This window comes from Poromitra crassiceps (genome assembly GCF_964638095.1).
Source record: "Poromitra crassiceps genome assembly, chromosome: 20".
Taxonomy (NCBI): domain Eukaryota; kingdom Metazoa; phylum Chordata; class Actinopteri; order Beryciformes; family Melamphaidae; genus Poromitra; species Poromitra crassiceps.
Window position 1 is genome coordinate 17224738 of NC_139637.1, and position 26931 is coordinate 17251668.

At 43.8% G+C, this 26931-nt stretch overlaps 2 protein-coding genes across 8 annotated transcripts; one reads left to right on the forward strand and one right to left on the reverse strand.

The window, feature by feature from the left end:
- Positions 1–239: 239 nt before the first annotated feature.
- LOC310794416 (U8 snoRNA-decapping enzyme) lies at positions 240–5062 on the reverse strand. Of its 4 annotated transcripts, none has more exons than XM_083656416.1 (6): positions 4949–5062; positions 4536–4631; positions 4097–4228; positions 3843–3883; positions 1322–1583; positions 240–793 (listed from the first exon to the last, which is right to left on the reverse strand). In XM_083656416.1, the coding sequence occupies exons 2-6, from the start codon at positions 4626–4628 to the stop codon at positions 527–529; spliced, it is 795 nt and encodes a 264-aa protein (XP_083512542.1). In that variant the 5' UTR covers positions 4629–4631; positions 4949–5062; the 3' UTR covers positions 240–526. The 4 variants fall into 4 exon arrangements, with proteins under 4 accessions (XP_083512542.1, XP_083512543.1, XP_083512541.1 ...); XM_083656417.1 differs by having other exon boundaries at positions 4536–4628; positions 4949–5047; XM_083656415.1 differs by having other exon boundaries at positions 4536–4628; positions 4867–5046.
- Positions 5063–5228: 166 nt separating this feature from the next.
- On the forward strand, positions 5229–25402 carry gss (glutathione synthetase). 4 transcript variants are annotated; one of them, XM_083656635.1, is made up of 14 exons: positions 5229–5327; positions 5634–5700; positions 5823–5964; positions 8371–8516; positions 10874–10949; positions 11796–11935; positions 12139–12255; positions 13473–13553; positions 13842–13919; positions 14071–14140; positions 16098–16292; positions 18002–18083; positions 22838–23027; positions 24530–25402. In XM_083656635.1, the coding sequence occupies exons 3-14, from the start codon at positions 5833–5835 to the stop codon at positions 24651–24653; spliced, it is 1431 nt and encodes a 476-aa protein (XP_083512761.1). In that variant the 5' UTR covers positions 5229–5327; positions 5634–5700; positions 5823–5832; the 3' UTR covers positions 24654–25402. The 4 variants fall into 4 exon arrangements, with proteins under 4 accessions (XP_083512761.1, XP_083512760.1, XP_083512762.1 ...); XM_083656636.1 differs by having other exon boundaries at positions 5268–5437; XM_083656634.1 differs by lacking the exon at positions 5634–5700 and having other exon boundaries at positions 5236–5327.
- The last annotated feature ends 1529 nt before the right edge of the window (positions 25403–26931 follow it).

Sequence of the window (26931 nt, forward strand, 5' to 3'; positions counted from 1 at the left end):
AGGAAGATGACGGAGGCCACCTGTTCTTCTGCCTCCCTTTGAACCTGGCGGATAACCACAGAGCGCCTGCTGCCGCGCGCTGCCTTATAAGGCGGGGGAGCCGTGTCGTGCCATCGAGATGCAAAATGGTGGTGGAGTTGTTCATTGCTTTCATCTTCCTTTCATATCACATGATCAGTCGATGCCGAGGTTCAAATAAGAGAGATGTCAGGTGGAATGTGAGGATCTGATAGGAGTTACTTTATTGAATGAAGCATTTGATGGTGCCTGCTTTCTCCAAAGGGTGACATCTACTGGAGGCAATCATGAGTCACTGGGGCTCAGAATCAGCATGACAGTGTGTGAGGTAGAGAGAGAGAGAGATGGGGGGGTAGAGAGAGAATAGGAGAGAGTAGTGTGTGAGAGAGAGAGAGAAGGATTATGTGTGTGAGCGAAGCATTGTGTCCAACAGTTGGCCGATTTCAGGCAAAGTGTGCGTGCGCGTGTTGTGTCTGTTCGAGTGTGTGTGTGTGTGTGTGTGTGTGCTTCAGGTGTGTGTCCGGGACCGTTTCTCCGGCTTTCCCTCTGCGTGCGCGAGGAGGGCCGCCCGCAGGTCCCCCGAGGCGCGCGTGTGGATGGTGACGGAGTGTGCGAGGGCTCGGCGCAGCTCGTCGGGCGCGACCAGGCCCAAGCGCAGCAGAGCGTCCAGCAGCTGAGAGCGGGCGTTCCCGATGAACGAGTGCGACAGGAAGGAGGGGAGACCGCCGCCTCCGCCTTTCATGGTGTAGACGGGGACTCGCACCATTCCCAGGACCTAGAGAGAGAGAGAGATGGAGGGAGAGATGGAGAGAGAGAGAGGGGGGGAGGAGAGAGAGAGAGGGGGGAGGAGAGAGAGATAGGGAGAGAGGGGGGGAGAGAGCAGGAGATGGGGGACAGAGCATGAGATCAGATAAATGGTCACAATCAATCATTCTACAAGGGAAGGGACCCCCCCACGCGACGGATGCACGATATTGAATCTTTTTGCTGATATCCGATATGCCGATATTTTCCAACTCTTTTGACTGATCGTCGATACAGATATATGTGCACATCCCTCCCCCCCCCCCCCCCCCACACCACCTAATTTCAGAGAACATCAAGTCTCTCCTCTAGTGGAATTAAAACATTCTTATCCCTACTACGTTTATCGTTTTGGCCCATTGGCAGATGCAGACATAAATACAATGCTTTAATTTTAAATCCTTTATCAGCCGATATGGATGACACACATGCACACACACACACACACACACATGCGCGCATGCACACGCACACGCACACACACACACACACACACAACCTCTTGTCCATGGTCTGTAGCCGTGGATGCGGCCGCTCTCTCCACTTCCTTGATGTGCTCTTCCTCGATCTTCTTGATGTAGAAGTGCGTGATGAGACGAGAGGAGGAGGAGGAGGAGGAGGAGGAGGAGGAGGAGGAGGAGGACGGGGCGTGGCACGAGGTCACATGATCCTCCACCGACACAGCCAGCTCCACGCCAAGCTCCTCCCACAGCTCCCTGCCCAGCCCCGCCTCCAGAGTCTCCTCCACGGGGTTCACCAGCCTGAGGGGAGGGGAGGAGAGGGGGTCAAAGGTCACAATCAGATGTGAGCCCAGATAAATAGCGGTGTCAGTTGGCATTGCTCTCCCGAGACTCCTGAGATTTACAGGTGAGTAAATCAAACGGACTGGGAGCTCATTGAATTTCAAGGCCCCAAAAGCACTTCACTCTTGAGGTGGGGCGCTCTCGCCTCGAGTCACAAGTCAGACACAAGTCATCGGTCTCAAGCAAGAGACAAGGCAACAGACAAGGCAAGAGACAAGGCAAGAGACAAGGCAAGAGACAAGGCAAGAGAGAAGGCAAGAGACAAGCAAGAGACAAGCAAGAGACAAGGCAAGAGACAAGGCAAGAGACAAGGCAAGAGAGAAGGCAAGAGACAAGCAAGAGACAAGGCAAGAGACAAGCAAGAGACAAGGCAATATAGAAGGCAAGAGACAAGCAAGAGACAAGGCAAGAGACAAGCAAGAGACAAGGCAAGAGACAAGGCAAGAGACAAGCAAGAGACAAGGCAAGAGACAAGCAAGAGACAAGGCAAGAGACAAGGCAAGAGACAGGCAAGAGACAAGCAAGAGACAAGGCAAGAGACAAGGCAAGAGACAAGCAAGAGACAAGGCAAGAGACAAGGCAAGAGACAAGAAAAGAGACAAGCAAGAGACAAGGCAAGAGACAAGCAAGAGACAAGCAAGAGACAAGGCAAGAGACGAGCAAGAGACAAGCAAGAGACAAGGCAAGAGACAAGGCAAGAGACAAGGCAAGGCCTTCAGTCGACTCGCAAAGTCCTGCGCCATCAAGGCAACTCAAATCAAGTCAAGTTACAACTAAAGCTTAATTTATACTTATTAGAAAGTGTCGCTCAGCACATGGTCGCAGACGAAAAATAAAGTGTCGCTCATGTTGCTGCATTTATGCTTCTCTCCACGGCGCAACGGTCACGTGACGCTAGAGACAGAGGGAGGCAGAGAACTACTGCAGAGTAGACAGGCAAGAGAGGGAATGCTGTCAGTGAACCCACGTCGACACACAACCACACAATCACTTCCTCTCTCTCTGGGAAGTTGGTCACGGTGTTCTTTGTGATTTTCACGAAGTCATACATCAAGGACAGGCTGATAAAAATACCGGGGACACGCTCATTAATTTCATTTCAGCGAAAACTAAAACAAGGAAGTCGCGCGTGCCCGTCTATATAGCCAATCAGACTTGCGCGACATTATGTGACGTAGTCAGCGACACTAGACATTTCACCAGGTAGCAGACACTGCTCGCAGACACTTGAAAGTGTCGATTCAAGTCCTCATTTCTGTCGGCGACCGTTTCAAAAGTGTCGGCAGACGAAGCATAAATTGGGCTTAAGCCTGATCAAGTCAAGTCCAGGTTACGCTATTTTGCCCATTCATCCACCTCTCCCTGCAGCTGATGATAACACAATGCAGGTCACTAAGATGAGCAGAACAATCACATCAACTCGGTAAGCATTAAAAATTAAAATGTGTGTGTGTGTGTGTGTGTGGGTCAGTCAGCCAGTCAGTCCGGCAACGCCTATGGAATACAAATCAAAGACACTTCACTCGCACTTAAATCCAAGTCATGTGACTCATGGGAGCGTTTGCTGCTGTCAGTTAGTAACCTCCCTTCTACATCCAGGGAGTAAGAAGCGTGGTCACATGATCTCACGGTCACCTCCTTCATGTGATTTGCAACACTTATAAATCCATAGAAGTCCTATATTTGTTTTGTTTTTCCCATAATGCAATTTGGGTCAGAAGTTTCCCTATGTACAGTATGTACAGGTACTGTAGGCTAATTTCTGCTTCATTGTTAGTCCCCCAAGCGCAACGATGTGACGAACTTGCTAAGTACAGATGCTAAATAAAATGTTAGGTCTGGGAACTCTCCGAATAGGAAATACACAAGCTGGCAGATCAGAAGTTGCACCAGGTTGTAAATAATGCTTTTGAAATAAAAGGGTTTCTCATACTGATTCGATTTCACGACTACTGCTGTGGGTTGTTGTTGTGGTATGACTGCTCTGAGTGAGTGTAACACATTGTGCTTTGTATTATGCAATAAAGGTTTATATCCTTTGACAGGTCTCTTTTGAACCCGCCCCCCCCCCCCCCCCCCCCCCCCACACACACACACACACAAACACACACACACACACATCCCCCAGAGAGACTGCAAATGAAGTGAATTAGACCTACTGTACCTGTGTAAGTAAAGGATAAAAGAAAAAGAACAGCAGGAAAGACTGTGACTCACCCGCCAGGGAAACCCAGCAGACCGTCAAAGCGCATCTGCATCTGAGGGGAGTGACAAAGGCAGTCAAACTCACACACTGATGCATCTGTGTGCGCACACACACGCGAAAACACACACGTGCACACGTGCGCGCGCGTACACACACACACACACACACACGCACACATACTCTCACACACACACACACACACACACACACACACACACACACACACATGCACACACACACATGCACACACACACCTCTCCCTCACCAGTATGATGTTTCTGATGGGAATTCTTCCAAACAGCTGAGCGTCAGTGTCACAGTAGAGCATCACATGACACGCATGCCTGCAGCCTGAGCACAGCAACGCCTCCGCCCGGGACAGCTGTCCACTCGCCATCTGCACACACACACACACACACACACACACACACACACACACACGAGTGCAAAAATCACTGGTACAGTCCAGTGCTTCCTCTCCTTCGATGCCTGTGCTTGCCAGCTAGTGACATTATGCAAATATATTCATTCATTCATTCATATTCTCTCTCTCGTCCATGCAGAATTGTTGAATCATCTCATACTCGGTTTGCTTCTGCCTAAATAAAAAATAATGAAAGACACACATGTAAGAGAGCTAACCTCAGCAGAATGGGCTGATTAGGTTGAAGGCCTGTGAGCTGGAAGTCTGCAGAATGACAAACCTGTGTGCAGGAAGTCCAGACCGAAGGACCAGGAAGTCTAAAGGAATTTTGACCGGCTCCTCTCAGGAAAGCCAGAAAGCTCTTTAGCGCCATCTGCTGGTGTGGAGCAGAATCAACAGAGTTGGTGCGATTCCTAGACTTTTGCATTGGAATTATTATACAGTCAAAAACAACACTCATTCCACAACTGATGTCTTTCTTTTTCTATTTTCTATATAGCAGTTTTCCCCCATTCATTTAATTGTCTTTAACTCATTTCAAGTTGATATATTCTTAACACGTTGAAATGATCAGTCGCTGTAGAGATAATTAGCAAGAAAATAATGCCTACGTCATGGTGACCAAGCATCAACTACTACGTGCTTTTTAACGTGCACTCCACAGAAGTCAACATCATGTAAAGCCAGACCTACTGCACCACCATCGAATGAATCGACAAACTATCAGGCTGAATTTTTAAACTTGTGGAATACACTAAAAAAATAATCAACTTTAGCTACAGCCAGGTACACCCAGGCCTACACCTGTCTGAATGAACCGAATGAACCCCTTGCTTCTAAAAACGAAAACAAACAAACACACTTCCGCTTAATCCGCCCTACGTCATCAAAGTACTGAACACTGATTGGTCGACGTAAGCACATGATGACCCTGCTGTGTCAGAGGAGGTGTGTCGTGTCTGTATCAAGCGGTGGTGTGTCAAATTCATTCAACTTCAGTTCGGACCCAGTACAGTCTTTATAGAAGGGTTGTGCTTCGGTGTAAAGGAGGATTCTTCGTAGCGTTACGGAGGTAAGAAGGGCAACTACAATCTTATTCAGTTAGTGGAAGGCCAGTAGTGGAAATGTGCTGAATCCATCGGAGCAGAAAAACAAACATGGGTGAAACACGTTAGCCCAAAGGTAAGGTTGGCTACTACTAGCTGCCGACGACAGTGCATGTTGCTGCATGTCAGCTGAAAAACGTATCAGTAAACGTTAGGCTAGTGGCCCATTGTAGTACACAACAAATATACATTGTTTTCTTTTTAAATGTAATCGTCTATCGTTACTTAACGTTACTATTTTTGTTGTTATCCCTTCTGTAACGCTCTTTTAGATAAGTGCTGCCCCCCTGTGTTCAGAGCGTCATTATTAATTACTAGATGGCCCTTGAGACAATTGAGGTAATTTCATAGCTAATTGAATAGATGTATACATATCTCTGTACATCTTGCCTTAGGATGTGTTCCCCTGTTGTTTGGTGTGTTTGTGATTGACTGATTCTGACTGTATTGTCATATCTCAGGTGAACAACAATGGCCCAGGGGATACCAGAGGAGGTGTTGATGAATACAGCACTCATAAAGAACTTGGCAGACGTGGCAAAAGATGCCGCTCTTCTACATGGTGTCTTAATGCGGATCGAGGAGACCCCCAACTCATCAGAGGTGACATACAGACTAGCATCACAATTTGTTTTTTTATGATGAACAAGACTCGATTTTGTATTATTATTTATTAATTTATTTGACAGGGACAATACATAAGCATTGCTACATTTAAATAAAGTGCAACTGATGCAGTCTATGACTTCCTGCCATAATTTGCAGCCCTTGTCCCTGGTTAGGCTTTTAGAAAATACATACATACAGTCCTATAAAACAATCTAATACATAATTAAAAAGGGAGAAAAAAACGAATTCACCATAAAATGCACAATAAAACCAACATTAAACAAACAACCATTACAGGCAGTAATTGAGACAACAATGACTGCACTTTCACTTGCACTTGTCCAACTAGAACAGCTGGTTAGTTAAGAGTAAACGCTCGAGGCCTGTTCGTATCTACAATCTGCCTGCAGCTTGAGGAAGCAGTCATGCAGGGACGCAGCAAACTACCGTATTCACCTTTTTAAAGCCGAGATACATATTATAGATTACTTACTTATTATTATAGATACATGTCATTTAGTGCGGTTTCTCCTCATTTTTCCACCTATTCCTTTCTTCCACTAGCAAAAGACCAGACAAGGCCTGACATACACCAGTGCCATTTGCAACTTTTTTCAGACATATTCTCAATTTTTTTTGAAAATCCGAAATAAAGCTTTCATTCATTCATTCATTCAATTAGAAGTAGCTATATTTCAAAACCGTTTAAGGGAGCGAAATGCTAGGCAAACGCTGCTTTGCATCAGGTCTCACGCAGGCGCAGAACGTACGTGCTAGTTGTCCGTCGGCCGTCGTGTGTTTACCGTGTGTCCAAGTGCAACTTTTTAGCCCCGACACGACACAGGAGACGTGAGGTGACGCATCGGTCGGCCTGTAGCTGCCGCTAATCCTTTCAATTGTTTTCAGTGTGTCGAGTGCTTTAGGTCAGTGGTTCTCAACCTGGGGGTCGGGACCCCCCAGCGGGTCGCCAGATTATTTTGGAGGGTCGTGGGATGATTGTCAAAAGAAAAGACAACAAAATTCTCCCATGATGATTAAATCTCCCATACCAATGGTTGAATGTATTATAAAGCTATATAAACTACAAAACCGATTTCAGTGAGAGGGTGGAATCAGTGTGTGAATGCGTGCGCACTGTTACGAACCCCAGCCTAACATTTTTTGGGGGTCAAAAAGGTTGAGAACCACTGCTTTAGCTGATAGTCACCTTTTTGATCCCAAAAATAGGGAAATTAAGTGAATGATTTTGAGCGGTTTTGTCTCTGCCCCAGGTATGTGTCGCCTGTTTCACTCTCCATGAGTTTGCATGAGTTTGCTTGGCCATGGGAAGTTAATTTACTTTCTACGACCAGAGAAACATGTCTGTTGTTTAGCAGGGTTGCCTTCATAAACCAGTATGGGAAAAAGTCAGTTGTAGCTGCACTTTTGGGCAACAGCAGCCATCAACAGTGAAATCATGTACAGTATACGTAGAAACACCGCAGTATGTCCTGCTGAACAATGAAACGCTGTTGCCATTACAGCTTACAATCAAATTGCTTCAATCGGCCACCTAATAGTGCAGCAAAGTTGTTGAACCTAAATGCACAATAAGGAAATAGCATAACTGAGCAGTGTTGGGGGGTAACTCATTACAGAAGTAACATATTACATGTAATATATTACTTTTATCAGTAACTCAGTAATATAACTTATTACTTATAGGATTTCAGTAATATTATACCAGTTACTTTGTCAAGTAGCTCAAGTTACAATTTGAGTTAAAGTTTTTAAGCACATATTTAAATAAAGATACAATAATTTCCTAATCAAACTGTGTTTTTATGCAAAAAAAACACTATGGATGACAATAACAAAGGAAAAGAATAGAATTTAGAATTTTGGATTGATTACATTGACTTCAAGGCGGTTGAAATTATTTTTCAGGATGGTTCCGGTAATAATAATAAATACTGTAAAGTAACTTATTACTTTCAAATGAAAGTAACTAGTAATATGTAGTATATTACATTTTGAAAGTAACTTGCCCAACACTGTAACTGAGTGTGCAAACTAAGCATTTTCCTGATTGGACTACCGTAATTGGTCCACAGAGCAAATGAACCGAGTCGTAGCCAGTGAGTGGGACAGAGATACCACTGAGCTGTTGAGCCAGTGCTGTCCAAACAGACCTGACATACAATGCAAAGACATGCTAGGAATTTGTTGTGGTTTGGGAGAAGCTTTGTGGATAGATCTTTATCAAGCCTGTGTGTGCAGAGGAGGGATCTGTGGCTTAACTGTTTGTTTGTTTCCATCCCCCCACGTCACATAAAACGCTTTGATGCTCTTACTATTGTTCATTGTTTTTTAGTTAATTTTTGTCAAAGTTCTCTTGTGCAACTTTGTCATGTCTTTCAGTTGGTGACCTACGCGCCGTTCACCCTCTTCCCCTCGCCTGTGCCCAAAGCTGTGTTCCACCAGGCTCTGGCAGTGCAGACTCACTTCAACATGCTGGTGGACAAGATCAGCCAGGACCCAGGCTTTCTGCAGGAGGCTCTCGCTAGGTAGGCTATGAGCCTATTCATAGCTTTCAAGGGGCGTTACGTGCTGCCGGCAACGCCCACCTGGCGGTCAAAAAAGAACTTGTTGATTCCGTTGCCTGCGAGTCGACTCACGCTGTTTGTTCAGCCAAAGTGCCGCATAGCCTACCTGTTGTGCTATCGGTTGCACTAAACCGACGAGGAGACACGCCTGGCTTGTGTTTTACAGAATCCCGTCGGAGAAAGAAAGGAGAAGGTTGTGGATTTGTGCGACGTGGTTCAGTCGCTGGGCAGGGGGAAAAAAATTGCTTTTTTTTCTACCATCAAAGTACACACGTCTTTGCTCTTTGCGGCCAACATTTCATCAAAGGTAAACTCAAGTAACGTTACAATAATGATTAATACCCCGTTAACGTTACTTGAGCTTACCTTTGATGAAATGTTGGCCGCAAAGAGCAAAGACGTGTGTACTTTGATGGTAGAAAAAAAAGCAAAAAAATGTTGCCCCCAGCGACTGAACCACGTCGCACAAATCCACAACCTTCTCCTTTCTTTCTCCGACGGGATTCTGTAAAAACACAGGCCAGGGGTGTCTCCTCGTCGGTTTAGTGCAACCGATAGCACAACAGGTAGGCTATGCGGCACTTTGGCTGAACAAACAGCGTGAGTCGACTCGCAGGCAACGGAATGAACAAGTTTTTTTTTGACCGCCAGGTGGGCGTTCCCGGCAGCACGTAACGCCCCTTGAAAGCTATGAATTGGCTCATTTCCACCACATATAGCAGCACAGTGCGGCTCTACTCTTACCTGCCTTACTCGACTCTACTTGATATAGACTTCTGCCACCACCGCAAGTTTACTCGCCCTCCGCCCACACCTGGTCGTCATAGCGACCGCATATCTGCCCTCCCGCCCGTAGCCCAAGTAGGCTGTAATGTATAAGGTTAAAATAAAATCCATACACAGAACTTTTAAAGTGCTTATGAAATACTGGTGCCTCTATTCACCTTATGTAGCCACGCCCATTTGACCCGGTCGTGTGGTCGTGTGACGACTTCCGGCACACAAAAAAGGGGGAAAAATGGCTGGCTGCTCCAATATAATCTAACTCTGAATTAACTAATAATTTAGCCAATTGTATGTAACATACCAAATAAAAGCAAACGGCAATGTCTAAGAATGCAACGCCAGGTAACTGGCTCGTTAATTCTCGCATTCCAGGGATTTACGTTAACGTTTGCGGGTCTTATAGGCGTAAGTGGCTCGCGCTGCGTCGGAGGAGAGAAAACCATCTGAAGCTTTCTTTGTTGGAGTCCAGGTATGTTTTACAATAAAGTGCTCGTCATTGTCGACGATAACGTTATCTGACCTGGCTAACGGTGGATACTCCGCTTGCTGGCTGTGTACCGAGCTCAAAGTAGTTGGCTGTTTTACCCCCTGCAAAAACAACTCTCTTCTTCATGACGTTCATTTGTATTTCGCGCCGTGACCGCCGGAAGTGTTAACACGACCCGGAAGAATTTGGCCCACCCCCGCGTCTGAACATAAGGTGAATATGACATACTGTACATGGGCAAATAAGACCATCGGCCAGGAGAACGGATATCAGTCTGTTGTTATTTACATGCATTCGCTGCGCGGGGGACGGGGGTTACGCTACGGGGACAGGGGAAGCCGCTACCCCGGCGGCCACTCGGCCAGGCAAGACCGCGGCTTCGCTAAAAACCCCCGCCTCCGGCCTAGCGGAGCCGACAGCGGACTTTTTCTCTGTCAAAACAATTGAAAACCACCGTCATGTTAAAGCTGAGCAAGGAGATCGATTTTATTTCACCAGAGCCGAAGGCAGCAACACAAAAGACTAATGGGAAATAACAGAAGAGAAGGTAAGCCCCACTAAACTGGTATCCAGCATTGACAGTAGATACAGTAAACACGATTCTGCCTGACCAATCAGTCGTCTGCAGTGTTTTCACGTCACCGTATGGTACCGGGTCCACAGCGCTGGAACCTCAACAAAGCAGGGACCAAAACTAGCACGACTCAACCCGGGCTGTCCACGTTTTTGACCGGTGGAATGAGACAAAAAAGCGAGACGAGCTGGGCAGGGCCGCGCTGATACCAGCAGTGGAAATGGGCCATAAGACCTGTGACCTCTCAAACAGTTTGGAAATGGGTTAATTTGGCCATGCAGTCTATGTTCACATTGCAGGACAGCAGGGCCGGACAAACACGTCTCACGAAGATCATCAAAAACAAAGACTTGTCTCGTCTCGTGTCTTCTCCAGTATTCCTCTCTTCCATGCTTGGATCTATCTACATATAAGCTTCATGGATAGAATTAACCAGACATTGTTTTCTTGTGTGTTGTTTTGTGTTCATAGCACCATTGCAGTGGATGATTTCACTAGGAGGCTCTTTGATATCTACAGACAGACCCTGAAAGAAGGAAGGTCTCAGGTATGTCAGAAGATAAAACAGACCTCTTTCACTCTTTAATATAAAGTACTCAAGCTTACTGATTGATGCTGGTAATCGGTTACATAGCCAATTACGTAGTAATTAAAGTGATAATACAGAAGATTTCAGTTTTGTTGTCTTGGGTGACACCTATTGGCGATGAGTGGTAATTGCAGGTGAGACCTAAACACTGTTATTATGTGACATTACTCAGTTTGTTCGGCCATAGTAACCACCCCGTAATGCTAGCAGAGACCGGAAGAAAGTAGCTTGTTATCCTACTTCACACAATAGTTGTCAGGAACCTACAGTAACCTACAGAGTGAGTCTGTTGTGTTAGCTCCGCCCACCCTGTGAACCTACAGTAACCTACAGAGTGAGTCTGTTGTGTTAGCTCCGCCCACCCTGTGAACCTACAGTAACCTACAGAGTGAGTCTATTGTGTTAGCTCCGCCCACCCTGTGTCACCACAGACACCAAGTGCATAAATGCTGCAATACTGAAAATGCAACGGCTTCCATCAATGGGCCATAGGCTCAATCACCATTGTGTTAAGTCACTATCAGATAGATAGTGACTTAACAGACATTTATTTACATGAAAATCTTCTGTATTATCACTTTAATTACTTTTATCTATGAGGTCAAAAAAACATCATCAGACCCCATACCAAATATTATTGGCTGATGTTATATGAATTTCAGCAGTGCAATTTGGGCGATATTCCTAGTGGAATAGTCAGCTGTTGACCAAGTAATTGAATATTCTGGCCCATCCCTGATCAATAGCCTGTAATGTTATTGCGTTAGTAGCTGTCTAAGTGGGAATTCTGTGTGTCCTCCCTAGTCCATTGTGTTGGGTCTGAACCGGTCCGACTACATGCTGGACCAGAGACAGGATGGGACTTCTTCTCTGAAGCAGATCGAGATCAACACCATCGCTGCCAGTTTTGGAGGTCTCTCCTCGGGCATGCCAGAAGTCCACCGGTCAGTCGATCAGCATACCGCTTCTTCCCATACATTTTGTGGCCTATATCGTTTAGTTTGAGTCTTGTGATGAACTTGACTAAATTGTGTGGACACAATTAGAATTCATTCTGACTTGTAACAAATCACTCAAGATCCTCTCATTTGTCTCTTTTTCTCTCCCTCTTCTCCACTGATGTCTTCCTCACCCTCCTCGTCCTCAGACACATCCTTAAGGTGGCTGGCCGGCTGGAGGAGAGCCAGCGTATCCTGGACAACAAACCAGCAGCGGGTCTGTCCAGGGGGCTAGCCAAGGCCTGGGAGCTGTATGGATCAGAGAGGTAGGTATTGAACAGGTCAGGTGAATTCAGCATTGTGGAACAACCTGTGTCAAGTTAACATTCCCTTATGCCTAGAGATCAAACCGTAGAGGCGGCCTGTGATAGGCCGTATGGCACGTCTCTATTTTCATCGCTTTGTCTGCAAGACAACTGTGATTGTCTAGGATGGCAGCAAAGCAAACATTCAACAGCTTAACTATATGTGAGCTAATCATGTTTTAAGTTATAAGTATTTTATGACGGTGCATTTATCTTGCAGAGACTATGAATCCCTTTTTCAAGAAGAATTCGTACCTCAGATGCCTCAGATTTCTTTGGTATTCTCAGCTGTTGTGTTAAGAATATGAATTAAATTATGATTATAAAGTATTTTTAATGCAAATGGGTCTGATCTATTTTTGTGGCAATTGACAGATTATGTTGGCAACTGAAGGGGCAAAAAAAAGCCTCATTTAGATTAAAAAATCTTTTTCAAGAGTATCCTGGGCTCCTGGCCAAGACAGGCAGCAGTGCAAGTATTACAAACAACATGTAACATGTAACCGTATTACAAACAACATGTAACATGTAACCTTATTACAAACAGCATGTAACATGTAACCGGGGGGGAAAAAGTTACATTTGCACTAATGAGTATAAGGAATGACACTCTGAGACAATGAAAATATCTCAGGATAGACAAGTCAACATGGATTCTAAAAGCACACAGGAGGAAACGGACTATACAGAGGAGATGAAACATTTGATCATGTGACTCTAGTTCATTTGCATTCCACCTCAGACAAGACAGGACACTGCTTTCAAGTCTGAAATGTACCTAGATTTGCTATAAAGATGAACAACAGTTCAGCATGTTGCCAACTAGGGTGCTGCTAATTGACACTAGGGTGACTGTACAGTACAGTTGTAAGGATTTAGAACATTTTGATTCATCAAAACAACCACATTCCGAGACAGAAGCACAACAGCATATGCTGTGAGCCTGTTAGATTTCAAAATCTTTAGTACGAACACTTATCTAGCCTGTACTCCTTCTACTGTACTGTACTTTTCTTGGTTAAATTTGACTTGCCTAATGTTAGTCGTAATTATCGCAGTTTAACAAGTTTTCCACTGTTTATCCAAATGTTCAATACAGTACAATGTTTATGTGGATTAAACAATAACCGAAAAGAAATGTTGAGCACTTTTGACAGGAGCCACCCTTGTCATTTCAGAGCAGTCGTCATGTTCTTGGTTGAAGAGGGCCAAAGAAACATCCTCGACCATCGATATATTGAGAATGAGCTGTGGAAGCAGTAAGTAATGAATACTTGAGGGCTATTTTCCAATAAGTATCAGTCATCCAATGATCTATATCAGTGGTACTCAACCTTTTCCCTACTCAAGAGCCACATTGACCAAAACAAATCTTTGCACGAGTCACAATCCAAAAATGTCCCTTTCCTCCCATCATTTATTCTTAGATTTTGATTTATTTATTTATTTATTTATTTATTTATTTATTTATTTATTTATTGTAATGTATTGTAATTTATTTAAGTGTAATATTTGCGTCGTTTCTCTCTGCTACAATGTGTTTCCAGAAAAATTCCTACAATAAGAAGACGGTTTCAAGATGTGGGTAAAGTGGGGTCCCTCGATCAGGACAAGAAGCTTTATGTGTAAGTCTGATTTAGCCTTTTTAAAAGTGAACGTTAGAAACTCTCTTCTTATAGACACAATGAAACCATATTTTCTACATACCAGTAAGGGATAATAATTACAAGAATGATCAGTTGTATTTACCGTGCATTTATATGACTTTCTTCTCAGCGATGGCCAAGAAGTCGCGGTGGTATATTTCCGGGATGGCTACATGCCTCAGAGTTACATCTCTGAGCAGGTATTGACTTACTTACTTTGAACACCTTTGTCCCTAGATCCAAAACACTCGGATTGTCTGCAACACATTTTACATGATGAGGTTGCAAAGCCAAGACACAGAATTGTGCTTTATGCGGGCAACACCAAGTTTTCGGTGCGCTTAGTAGGTAAGGGAATTAGAAAATTGAGAACTACTGTATATCAATCTACTAACACATCACTTCAATATTTACAAACATTACCATTGTAAACGATACTGCTACAGCTTCAAGATACTTACAAAACTCATGTTTCTCTATCACTTATTTGTAGTCATCGATTTAAGATCATTTTTTCCAGTTCAGTCAAAACAGAAACGAGAGCAATCATGCTGGGAAGTAAGCAACAGCCTCCAGCCAAATGCTTGTGAAAGCTGGCTGTGGTTTATTTAAGCAATATATATTGTGAAGCACTTCCGTTTGGGAGGTCTTTATACAACACTTGTATTCTTAACTTTTCTATGTATTATTCTAAATGTATTATTCTTAATGTGTTTCTTTTCTTACTAAATAGTTCCTTGCCTCTATTCGGTATAAGGCACATTACAAAATGTTTTATTTTATTTTTCTAATTGATTGTACTTCCGGCATGACTGTATTTAGCCGTCATTTTTGCCTGACACAGCACAACGCTGAGGAAGGTCTTTGACTGAAATGTTCGTTGCTGCTGCCCAGGTGTACTGAGGAAATAAATCAACAAAAAAGACATTTGGAGTGCTGGCTTTTTCTCTTTTTTATTTAAGCAATATAGCATGAGAGCTAGTGTGTTGTGGCAAATATATCCCGTGGGATAACAACTGATCAGCGGGATATATGCCACAACACACGCTGCTCGAGTGCTATATTGCTTTTATAAAACGGTTTCCAAGTATGATAATATAAATATAATAATAATACTATAAGTCCGACTGGCATGGTATTCTGATAGAGTCAGTTGAAACACTACTGTAAGGCGGGACCTCTAGCAAGAAGATAGACGTGCGGGTGATTTGATTGGATCGTTCTGGAGACTGAAGTTGACATTGGCCAATCCTGGCGCTTGCTGAGAAGCTGAGAGCTTTCTGGAAAGCCCGACAGGCAGCTCGAGCGCAGCGCTGCATTCTCAGCGCTTGCTGAGAAGCTGAGTGCTTTCTGCAAAGCCCGACACCAACTAATGTTACGGGGTTAAATGCGGGGTTAACAGCCTTTTTTTTGCAAAGAAGACATTAGCCCGCATCTATTCTTGTACAAAACATAATTTTCTGCGAAGTATTAGTAAAGTTATAAGCGAAGATCGATTCACAAGGATCTGACAGCTGTCTCCGCCATTTGTTTTTTTTGAGGTAACCAAAGGCTTTTAGTAAGAGAGTTGCCATGGCAACCAATAACTCATGGCCATGGGTTATTGGAGTGGGTTATTGGATTTATACAATGGCTGTGAACCAATCAGATTGCTTGATTTGAGAGAGCCGTTTTATAACATAGTAATAATCACCCATTGTTTCTATTCTGTAAAAAAAAACTTCAATAACTGATACTAGCTAGCTATTGTGGCCTGTGAACAAAACTTACATTCCTGTAGTAGCCACGATACATGGACAGTATTTGGAAGCCATGTGATTGGGCAATTTTGCCAACAATTGTGACCGGTGATGTTTTTACCACGTGCGCAGCGCGTCGTCAAGAGACGGCTCTTTAGGGTGAGTCATTCAGTCAGTCAGTTAGTCATAATGTCACGGAAAGGATGCTTAATTTGGGGTTGCTTACATCCCAGGTAAGCCTACCCCCGCGGTTGCTACACGACGCATGTGGTCCTGGGCCGAATTTGCCCTTGTTTGTTGTCACACTCTTATTCCGTAAGGATACTGTTTGATGTTTATTTGACATTATTGATATACTTCACAACGTTTCACGTGTATCCTGGCCTTCACTTCATTTTATTATCTTTTAAACCTGTAGAGTTGGGATGCTCGTCTGCTCCTGGAGCGCTCTCTGGCTGTGAAGTGTCCAGACATTGGCACCCATCTGGCTGGAACCAAGAAGGTCCAACAGGAACTGGCCCGACCCGGAGTTCTGGAGAGGTTCTTCCCCGACCAGCCCCAAGTGGTGGAGCAGATCAGAGCCACCTTCGCTGGCCTCTACACTCTGGACACGGTGAGGGAATGACACTTGTATGATTTACGGTGTGACGTCAGTGTTAACAGTGGTAGCTGAATCTATACGATAGATTCTTGAAAAGTAGGACTTGGAAATAGAAAATAAGCTTGCTTAAATTATAGCAAAGTTCTCTTTTTAAGGGTAGAAAGGACACCGCAACGGTTTCTGCTTCTATCAGAGTGTTTATTCGGCACAATTTCATTAAAACAAGCAAACGATACATAAAGGTTATCAGGGGGCTGTCGAAAGGCATTCTGGGAAATGTAGGAAATCACTAACTGAAGTTGAATAGCCTTGAACGAGGCAAGTTGAGGGGAAAAGCATACAACAAACAGGTAAAGTACAACATTCAGCACAAAAATAGTAACTAGTAACTGAGGGTGGACATTTCATTTACAGGATAATTCCCATACTGTTATAATCCCTCAAAACCTACTTTTTATTGACAATGTTTTGGATTGTAGTCATTCATAGTCTGCTGATATGTCCTGGCGTGGTATATGTCCTGGTGTGGTATATGTTCTGGCATGGTGTACAGTATGTCCTGGCGTGGTGTATGTCCTGGCGTGGTGTATGTCCTGGCGTGGTGTATGTCCTGGCGTGGTGTATGTCCTGGCGTGGTATATGTCATGGCGTGGTATTTGATTTGATTTGATTTGATTTGATACTTTATTGTCCACCATGGTGGAAATTTTTCTTTGGCTTCTCTTCCCATCAAGATACATTGTGCACAGTCAGCACACCATAAAACATAAAGACATAGAACATAAAACACATGTACAAGTTAAGACATAGATAGTGCAAATAAACATATGATTCCAAATACAAACACCTAACTAAAAATGGCTTCCTACCTATCTAAAATACCAGTCATATACCTACCTACCTAAAATATTACAAATACAATACCTAACTAAAATGGCTTCCTAATTCCTAACTATCTAAAATACCAGTCATATACCTACCTATCTAAAATATTACATAGCGCAGCAGTGACAGCACACAGGACAGTTCATTTATTTAATGACCGTATGGCACAGGGGATAAATGAGTTTTTGTAAATGTTCCGGTTGGCCCTTGGGACCCTGAATCGACGACCGGATGGAAGCAGCTGGAATGCAGAGTTCAGTGGGTGCGAGGCATCACCACTGATCTTCCTTCCTTTCCTGATAACAGCCTTTTCAAAAATGTTGGAAAGCTGTTTTTGTGTTTTGCCAACAATTTTACTTGCTATTTTAACTATTCTAGAAAGTTTGTTTTTGCTCTTTACGTTCAGGTTGCCGTACCAGGCGGTCATATTAAAAGACAGGACTGATTCGACCAGACTGCTGTATGCCGTTTGGAGAATGTGTTGGCTGACACCAAAACTCCTCAGCTTCCTGATTAAAAACAGATGCTGATTGGCTTTCTTATATATATAGTCTGTGTTCTCATTAAAGGTCTCATTAAAGGTATATGTCCTGGCATGGTGTATGTCCTGGCGTGGTGTCCTGGCGTGGTGTATGTCCTGGCGTGGTGTATGTCCTGGCGTGGTGTATGTCCTGGCGTGGTGTATGTCCTGGCGTGGTGTATGTCCTGGCGTGGTATATGTCCTGGCGTGGTATATGTCCTGGCGTGGTATATGTCCTGGTGTGGTATATGTCCTGGCATGGTATATGTCCTGGTGTGGTATCCTTTTTCTTATTTGCTGTCCTTGTTGCTTCCAGGGCCCAGAGGGTGACACATCGGTGGCAATGGCTTTGGCTGCACCAGACCAGTTTGTCCTGAAGCCTCAGCGAGAAGGAGGAGGTACTGTTATAATAAGCCTCTTTATCATAGGGACATTTCCCCATGGCTGCCCAATACTGACACGAAATACATTATGAAAGGAGTGGATTCAAGGATTCAAGTTGTGGTGCATTTTCTCAGCACTAGATGTCACTAGTATGGTTTGAGCATGGACATGTACATTTTAACTTACTGCCATATTGGTCACTGAGAGCAGATTCTGGAGTGGTTCTATCCACAGAGGACTGGATCCTTAAGAATAGTGCGGTGCCGGTGCCAGATGTCTTCACAGTCTATGCCAAGGTGCACTGGAGCTGTTGTAGATGTTCTGCTGGGTCAGCACCCTATAAGTTCAAGTTCAAGTAGTTCAAGTAGTTTATTGTCATATGTATAATACAATGTATAATACAATGAAATTCTTTATGCTCTGAGCACCCTCAGCCTTACACACACAAGGACATGGTCACAAAGACCGACAGAAAAAGGGTGTAGACCTACATAACTATGTAGGCTACACGTGAATACAGACATGTCTGTACACAGTACGTGTAGACATAACACAAACCACGATACAGTACAATACAATACTGGTGCACAACAAAGTGACAGTGCGTTGCAGTGTGTGTGAGTCAACTGTTCAGCAGCCTGACTGCCTGGGGGAAAAAGCTGTTACTGAGATGGGTGGTGTGTGATTTGATGCTCCGGTAGCGTTTTTTGGAAGGGAGGAGTGAGAACAGGGTATGAGCGGGGTGGCTGGTGTCTTTGATAATGCTTTCGATGATTTTAGCTGCTGCCTTCACAGTCCTCTGCAGCAGTCTGCAGTCCTGGGCGGTCAGGTTGCCGTACCACACTGTGATACACCCTGTCAGAACACTTTCTATGGTACAGCGATAGAAATTCACAAGGCCTTTCGTGCTCAAGCCAAATTTCTTGAGGCGCCTCAGAAAGTGCAATCGCTGCTGTGCTTTCTTGAGGATGCACTTGGTGTTGAGAGACCATGTGAGTGTGTTTGTGATGTGTGTGCCCAGGAATTTAAAGCTGTCGACTATGTCGACCATGTCGACTAACCTCGCGTCACCAGGCTCTTCTCGGCGAGAAAGAGCCTGGCTCCCGCCCACAATTGATTTTGTCACCCTACTGGTTCCCGCCTAGAGCCCGCCCTAGACCGGATGGCAGCGTTTCTAGCTCGTCAACTTTCACGTTAACTTGACAATTTGACCCAAGTATCAGAATCCTCTTTCACCGTTTTGACCGGTGTGTCAGGCGGTGGTGGCGGAGATGCCATATTGTATAAACGTTTTGTTTTATGTAACGCTAGCTTTGTTTTGATCAGACTCTAGTTTAGGTAACATCACCGCGTCAAGCTAATGGCAACAAAGACGTTGTTAGGCGCATTGCCATCCGGTGTTAATTCTGGGTCCGGGGTTTACGCCCCCATGACAAAAAGCGGGGTGGAAGGTGCCCAGACTAGATGTCGACAGATGACCCGTTGATGGAAATGGGGGTGTGAGTGACTTTGGACTTTCTAAAGTCAACAATGATTTCTTTGGTCTTATTGGTGTTTAGAGAGAGGTTGTTGTTTTGGCACCATAGGGTTAGATCTTCTATTTCTCTCCTTCACCTTATGTTCAGACCTTACAGTGGGCCAAATTCTTCCGGGTCCGTCTAACACTTCCGGCGGTCACGGCGCCAAATATGAAAGAATGTCATGAAGAAGAGAGTTGTTTTTGTAGCGGACAGCGCAGGGTGTAAAACAAAAACGTAGCCTACTACTTTGAGCTCGGTACACAGCAAGCAAGCGGAGTATCCACTGTTAGCCAGGTCAGATAACGTTATCATCGACAATGACGAGCACTTTCTTGTAAAACATACCTGGACTCCAACAAAGAAAGCTTCAGAAGGTTTTCTCTCCTCCAAGCGCAGCTCGAGCCACTTACGTCTATAAGACCCGCACACGTTAACGTAATTCCCTGGAATGCGAGAATTAACGAGCCAGTTACATGGCATTGCATTCTTAGACATTGCCGTTTGCTTTTATTTGGTATGTTACTAGAGATGCTGCGATCGAGATTTTTCAATTCCGATCCGATTTCGATATTTTAGCTCAAAACCGATCCGATTCCGATCAAATTTCGATACCCGATTCGATACCGATTTCGATCCGATACCGATACAGCACATATTTAAGTCTCTCTATGCTGTCTGATAGCTAGCAGGCAACAAACATTTTTAGGGTTAGGTATGTATGTGTGTGCTTTGGTAATATAGTATGTAAACGATTTAGTTCATCTAATTCATTTGATGTAAAACTAAAACATAACAATCAAATTAGGGCTGGGCGATATGGCCTCTAAAGAATATCGCGATGTTTTTCGGCTATATCGCGATACACGATATATATCTCGATATTTTTGAAATCTCTCATAAATGCTCAATTTAACCCTTCAGGGTTCATACACATTTTGACCAATGGATTTCCATGACTTTTCCATAAGTTCTTAACCTGTATTTTATGCACACCTGGGGTAAAAAAGAAGAAGAAAGAAAGGGCAAATGTTGTGAGCAAAGATGGATGATTTAATATTCCATAGCTCTGACCTAAGCAAATCTGACATCACTATTGTGATATATTTTTTTTTAGTAAAGTGTATCACTCAATAGTCAATACAAAAAATAATGGCTTTTATAGAACCGAAAGCCTAGCTGCTTAGTCTGCAGATAAAACATAAAAAATTACATTTAGACTCTTATTGGCATGACGGCAATCTGTGTCGTTTCACTTTTGACTGAAAAATGATGCCTGTAGTCTAGATTAAAGAAAATACATGTATGTGATGTTGACAATTATGTAGGCTATGTGCGCATTCGTTTTCCTTATAGATCATGAGTGCTCCGCAGCTAGCTACGTTAGCTTGCATGTAACGTCGATTTTGGAGACACAAACCCTGGACGTTTCATTTTGAGTAGGCTAATGCATGAGGTTCTCTATGGTTTACGCCAGCTCTGGGAGTATGAAATGCTTTTAATGCGGGGGTTTTGGTCACAACAAGCTTGTGGAGCGCTGCCCTGCAACTAGATAGCCTAACCAGCTAGCTAACGTTAGCCCCGTTAGCCATCATCACAACAGCTAACGTTAACGCCAAAACAAATCCGCCGCCTCATCCCCACGTTTGGTTTAGCGTAACGCCAGCTCAGACTTTCCCCTAATCTCAGAAACCTTGCGGGACATGTATTGCAAATTGCAATAGTGGTTGTTTTGTTATAATTTGAAACTGTCAGCCACACTGGGGGCGGCCATGTTTTGCCAGTCTATGGTGCGGACGTGTGATTTCGAATCGCACATAGGTTAAGGACGGGTGTGTCTGACGTTTTGGCCCTGGCCATCCTAGGCTCAACGCGGCCTCTGTGTGCTGCTGCTGCTGCTGCTGCTGCATGCTGGATAGAAATCCTGGAGCGGAGTCATGGAATGGAGTGCTTATATCGGAGCCTTGGATCGGTCATTTTCGCTGGAATCCGATCCGATCCGATCCATGTTTTTTGGCTGATATCGCGCCGATATCCGATCACATGATCGGATCGCAGCATCTCTATATGTTACATACAATTGGCTAAAGTATTAGTTAATTCAGAGTTAGATTATATTGGAGCAGCCAGCCATTTTTTTTCTTCTTTTTTTTTTTGCCGGAAGTCGTAGGACGGCCACAGAACCGGGTCAAATGAGCGTGACTACATAAGGTGAATAGGCCCTCTCATCACCGTCGGTTATTAATCCGATCACTGTGGTGTCATCCGCAAATTTGATGATGATGTTACTTCCAAATCTGGCGACACAGTCGAAGGTAAACAGAATGTACAGCAGAGGACTGAGGCAGCAGCCTTGGGGCGCGCCGGTTCTGGTGAAAATGATAGATGAACATCTATTACAAATGCGCGCTATAAAGCAGTGGTTCCACTCCCAACCTTTTTTTGTCTTATGTACCCCTTGAGCTGTTTTGCCATGCCAATAGTACCCCCTCACTCGTGCGTGTTCTTTGCGCTGCAGAGAAAACACTGTGGCTGCGGTGGATCTACAAATGTACAAGTAAATCGGAATCCATACATAATATATTTATCACTGAACCGTTTGGCCTATTTTCTTTTCCTTTTGTCACCGGGCTCCCCTAAAACCTGGATCCGGAGTGACAGGAACTGGACGTTTGAGCCATTGAGCCATATTTGCTAGCTACTGTAGTTGCATGGTGTGGAGTTTTGACATGCGTGAACGTGACGTCTTCACAGAGTCGCGTAACAGTTGACACCTGCCGGGAGGGAACTAATCGTTGCGCACACGTACCATTTTAGCAATGGGCTTATGAAATGACTTGTTCTGTTGTTTTTTTTTTTAATCATTTTGGAAATAAATTGCAATCTCCAATCTTTCCATGTTACCGCCTGCTAGCTGCTCAAGTACCCCTAGGGGTACATGTACCCCTGGTTAGGAATCACTGCCCTAAAGCATTGTGTTGGGGTCTGTTATTTGAGCTGTTACCTTACCTCTGTGAACAATATGGAGAATTGTAGAGTTTGTATTGGGTGTACACATGAAAGTTAACCATCTAACTAGGTACTGGTGTATGGGGGATGTCCTCCCATATTAATAGCAGTGTCTTTCCATGTGGTGTCACTGATTATGATTATTTATTTTTCACAAGGAAGCACAAGTGACAACATAAATATTCCTACAAAATCAAAAAGTCACTCTCATAAATAGGTAACATACTTTTTTTTTTTTTAAGGTAACAACATCTACGGATCAGAGATCTGCAAGGTCCTGGAGGGAGTGAAGGGGAGTACAGACAGGACAGCATATATCCTGATGGATTTGATCCATCCCAGCCCTGTAGACAACTACCTGCTGAGACGAGATGGTCCACTCCAACTCTGCAAATGCCTCAGTGAACTGGGAGTGTTTGGAGCATATGTCAGGTACATATTATACTAGAATAAATAAATAAATATATATATTTAAGCAATATAGCATGAGAGCCAGTGTGTTGTGGCAAATATATCCCGCTGATCAGCTGTTATCCTACGGGCCACAACACACGCAGCTTTTATAAAACGGTTTCCAAGTATGATAATATAATAATAATAATAATACTATAAGTCCGACTGGCATGGCATTCTGATAGAGTCAGTTGAAACACTACTGTAAGGCGGGACCTCTAGCAAGAAGATAGACGTGCGGGTGATTTGATTGGATCGTTCTGGAGACTGAAGTTGACATTGGCCAATCCTGGCGCTTGCTGAGAAGCTGAGAGCTTTCTGCAAAGCCCGACACGCAGCTCGAGCGCAGCGCTGCATTCTCAGCGCTTGCTGAGAAGCTGAGAGCTTTCTGCAAAGCCCGACACCAACTAACGTTACGGGGTTAAATGCGGGGTTAAATGCGGGGTTAACAGCCTTTTTTTTTGCAAAGAAGACATTAGCCCGTGTCTATTCTTGTACAAAACATAATTTTCTGCTAAGTATTAGTAAAGTTATAAGCGAAGATCGATTCACAAGGATCTGACAGCTGTCTCCGCCATTTTGTTTTTTCTACATTGTCATTTGAGGTAACCAAAGCCTTTTAGTAAGAGAGTTGCCATGGCAACTCATAACCCATGGCCATGGGTTATGAGAGTGGGTTACGGGATTTATACAATGGCTGTGAACCAATCAGATTGCTTGATTTGAGAGAGCCGTTTTATAAAAAAAAAAATATATATATATATATATATATATATATATATATATATATATATATATATACAGTATATATATATATATACATATATATATATACACACACACACACACACACACACACACACACACACACACACACACACACACACACACACACACACACACACACACACACATACATGTATGCCTGTCCATATATCCAACTATTCAATTTAATCTTTTGTTGGAAGTGAATAGACCCTCTCTAAACTTAACTTTCTTGATGAGATTCATGCAAGATCCCAATGTTAGAATAGTTTTCCCCCATGCATTTTGCTCTGTAACATGCAACTGCGTAAAATTTTAGCTGGTGAACACGGTATAAATGAATGTGCCAAGACCTGCCACCTCATCCTAAAAAGAAGAGTAGCCTTCATGAGCACCGCCCAATAAACTGCCCCTTCCTTTTACATATTGTATTGCCAACTGTATTTTCTGTGTAATAGTACTTGTATGTATGTTTTTATCTTTTATTGTTTTGAATTGTATTGTGTCTCACAACTCCATGTGAGTGGTCCTCAACTTTTGAATGCACTTTTTGCTGTTTTTTATACCATATTAGTTTGTTGAGGAGTGACACAAAAATAAAGATATATCTATCTATCTATCTATCTATCTATCTATCTATCTATCTATGCAACTGTAACACGTTTGGTGAAGATGTACTGATCTAAGCTCCTCTTCCTCTCTGTGTGTCCTTGCAGGCAGGGTGAAGACATGGTGATGAACGAGTGCGTGGGTCATCTGCTGAGGACCAAGAGCACAGAGCACTCTGACGGGGGCGTAGCGTCAGGAGTGGCTGTGCTAGACAATCCTCTACTTGTCTGAAAACCTACACTGCCACCTGCTGGACTCTAACTAGAACTAGAACTGAACAAATGGACAACAATCAAATCAAGTTTGCACATCGGTCCCATATGTAGTTTTGGGCCAAATTCATGAGATCGAGGTTGGTGTTTGCCTAACATGTTACCATGTTTGCCTACAATGTTCACCATCAACTGGTCGTCTTGAGTTTATACTTTTTTATCAAATGAATTACGAATACTCCTCATAGTTTTTCTTTGTGAATCAGACATGGAGCAACTAAATGTGTGATTGAGAAAATCGTCTTGTGACTTGTGACTTGTTAATGCTGTGACTTGTTGATGCAAGAGCACATTCATCACTATCCCGAAGACAATGATGAAGTTGATACAGAGCAGAAAATGCAGAACCATTACTATCAATCCCTTTGGACCAAAGATTACTGCATGATATGCACAGTTAAAGCTGCATTCAGTGATGTTTTTGTGTTAAAATAAGTGTTATGGCTCTATATTCTGACAGCAATCACTGAAATAGAGTGTTTGGTGAGTGACTTGAATCCCCCAACCCCCCACTGTCCTCTATCTCTCTCCTGTAGTCCTGCATTCAGGGCGGACGTATCTCCGCAACCGTAACTCATAGAGCAGGGGTTTCCAACCTTTTTGAGCTTGTGACCCTATTTTGACGTCGCAAGAATCTAGGGACCCGCGACATTCAAATTCCGGTACACCATCGATAATGTCATCATTGACATCGTCAGTGATGTCACATAGTATGCTTCTTTTCCCCCGCAGAATTCTGACTTTAGTCTGAGAATTCTGACTTTAATCTCAAAACTCTTGACTTTACTCAGAATCCTGATTTAAAGTTATAATCTCAAAGATTTTCATCTAAATGAAAAATAAATAAATTAAAGAGTCACTCACAATGTTGATTGAGGCTATGGTTCATTGATGGAAGCCTTTGCAGTATATAGTGACATTATGTGACATTAGTAATGTCACATAATGCAACACGTTTGGATGTCACCTGCAATTACCACTCATCGCCATAGGTGTAACCCAAGAGAACAAAGCTGAAATCTTAAGAGATTATTACTTTAAACTCAGAACTAAAAAATAAGTAAAAATTTAAAAGAAAATCGCAAGTGACCCTAATCATCTTCAGTAGTGTTAAATTGGGTCTGGTGTAAAAAGAAATCATGCGACCCTATTTGAATTCCAGGCGACCCCACTTAGGGTCACGACCCTAAAATTGGGAACCACTGACGTAGAGACTCACGGATGGCGGCATTGGATTCGGGGAGAAAAAATACTCAAGTAGGGTTGATATAAAGAGGGGCCTCAGTGGATTTTGCCACAAGGCGGCTGAGACTAAGCATCGAGAATCATGCTTAGTCTCTCTTGAGGCTTCTAGTGAAGATCAACCAAGGTGATCTATAAAGTGTGCAAGTAAATGCAACACGTCACACATCTGTCAACACAATCACTTGCAATTCAAGCATCCTACTGTACCCTGATAGCCACCCAACTCCCCCCCCCCCCCCCCCACACACACACACACACACACACACACAAAAGTAGCACATCAACAACAGCCATGTGCTATCCCTGCAAGTCACTCTTCTACATCACCCATCTTAGCTGAAGAATTGACAATGACAATGTACGACAATTAAAAAATGTACAATTAAAAAACTATTCAAAATCCGTAATCAAGTCTGGTTCAGCCACACTGTATACTAGGCTTTTGACCTAAAGTAGTCTGATTCACTAGCGTAGCCAGACTTGGCTCATTGGGTGTGCCAGAGAAAGCCAGCGTAGCGCCACCCAAAAAAATTGGGCCTTTTCAAACCAGATTTAGAGGAATATTAAGATAGGACCATATGACCATAACCATCAATGTTTGCTCCTTTTTGCACGATCATTATTAGCAGGTAGAAGCAGTCAATTAGGGGGGTACGGTGGTGCAGTGGTAAGCGCTGTCGCCTCACAGCTAGAAGGTCCTGGGTTCGAATCTCACCTGGGACACTGAACGCAGAAAGAATGCGTGCCCATCCGCATGTCCTCCAGTGCCCACCGCCCGGGTGGGGTCGTCAAAAGGGCCTTTCTGTGTGGAGTTTGCATGTTCTCCCCGTGCCTCCCGGGGGTTTCCTTCATATAGGAACCCCCTTCACCAAAACATGCAATATCCTGGTTGCTAATGTGGTTCCTCCTCTGGTCATTAAGGGCGCCTGTTCGGAGGGAGGGGAACCGGTTGGAATAGCGTGAACCTCCCACGTGCTATGTCCTACCAGTGA

What these genes read in the sequence shown, in the direction of transcription:
- LOC310794416 (XM_083656415.1), bottom strand. An exon ending in CCATCAGAAACATCATACTG is followed by an intron (nt 3,884 to 4,096) that starts GTGAGGGAGAGG and finishes CACTCCCCTCAG; the next exon opens with ATGCAGATGCGCTTTGACGG. An exon ending in CTACAGACCATGGACAAGAG is followed by an intron (nt 794 to 1,321) that starts GTTGTGTGTGTG and finishes CTCTCTCTCTAG; the next exon opens with GTCCTGGGAATGGTGCGAGT.
- gss (XM_083656635.1), top strand. Translation starts at nt 5,833, where the DNA reads ATGGCCCAGGGGATACCAGAGGAGGTGTTGATGAATACAGCACTCATA. An exon ending in CAGGACAAGAAGCTTTATGT is followed by an intron (nt 13,920 to 14,070) that starts GTAAGTCTGATT and finishes CTTTCTTCTCAG; the next exon opens with CGATGGCCAAGAAGTCGCGG. An exon ending in GCCTCAGCGAGAAGGAGGAG is followed by an intron (nt 18,084 to 22,837) that starts GTACTGTTATAA and finishes TTTTTTTTTAAG; the next exon opens with GTAACAACATCTACGGATCA.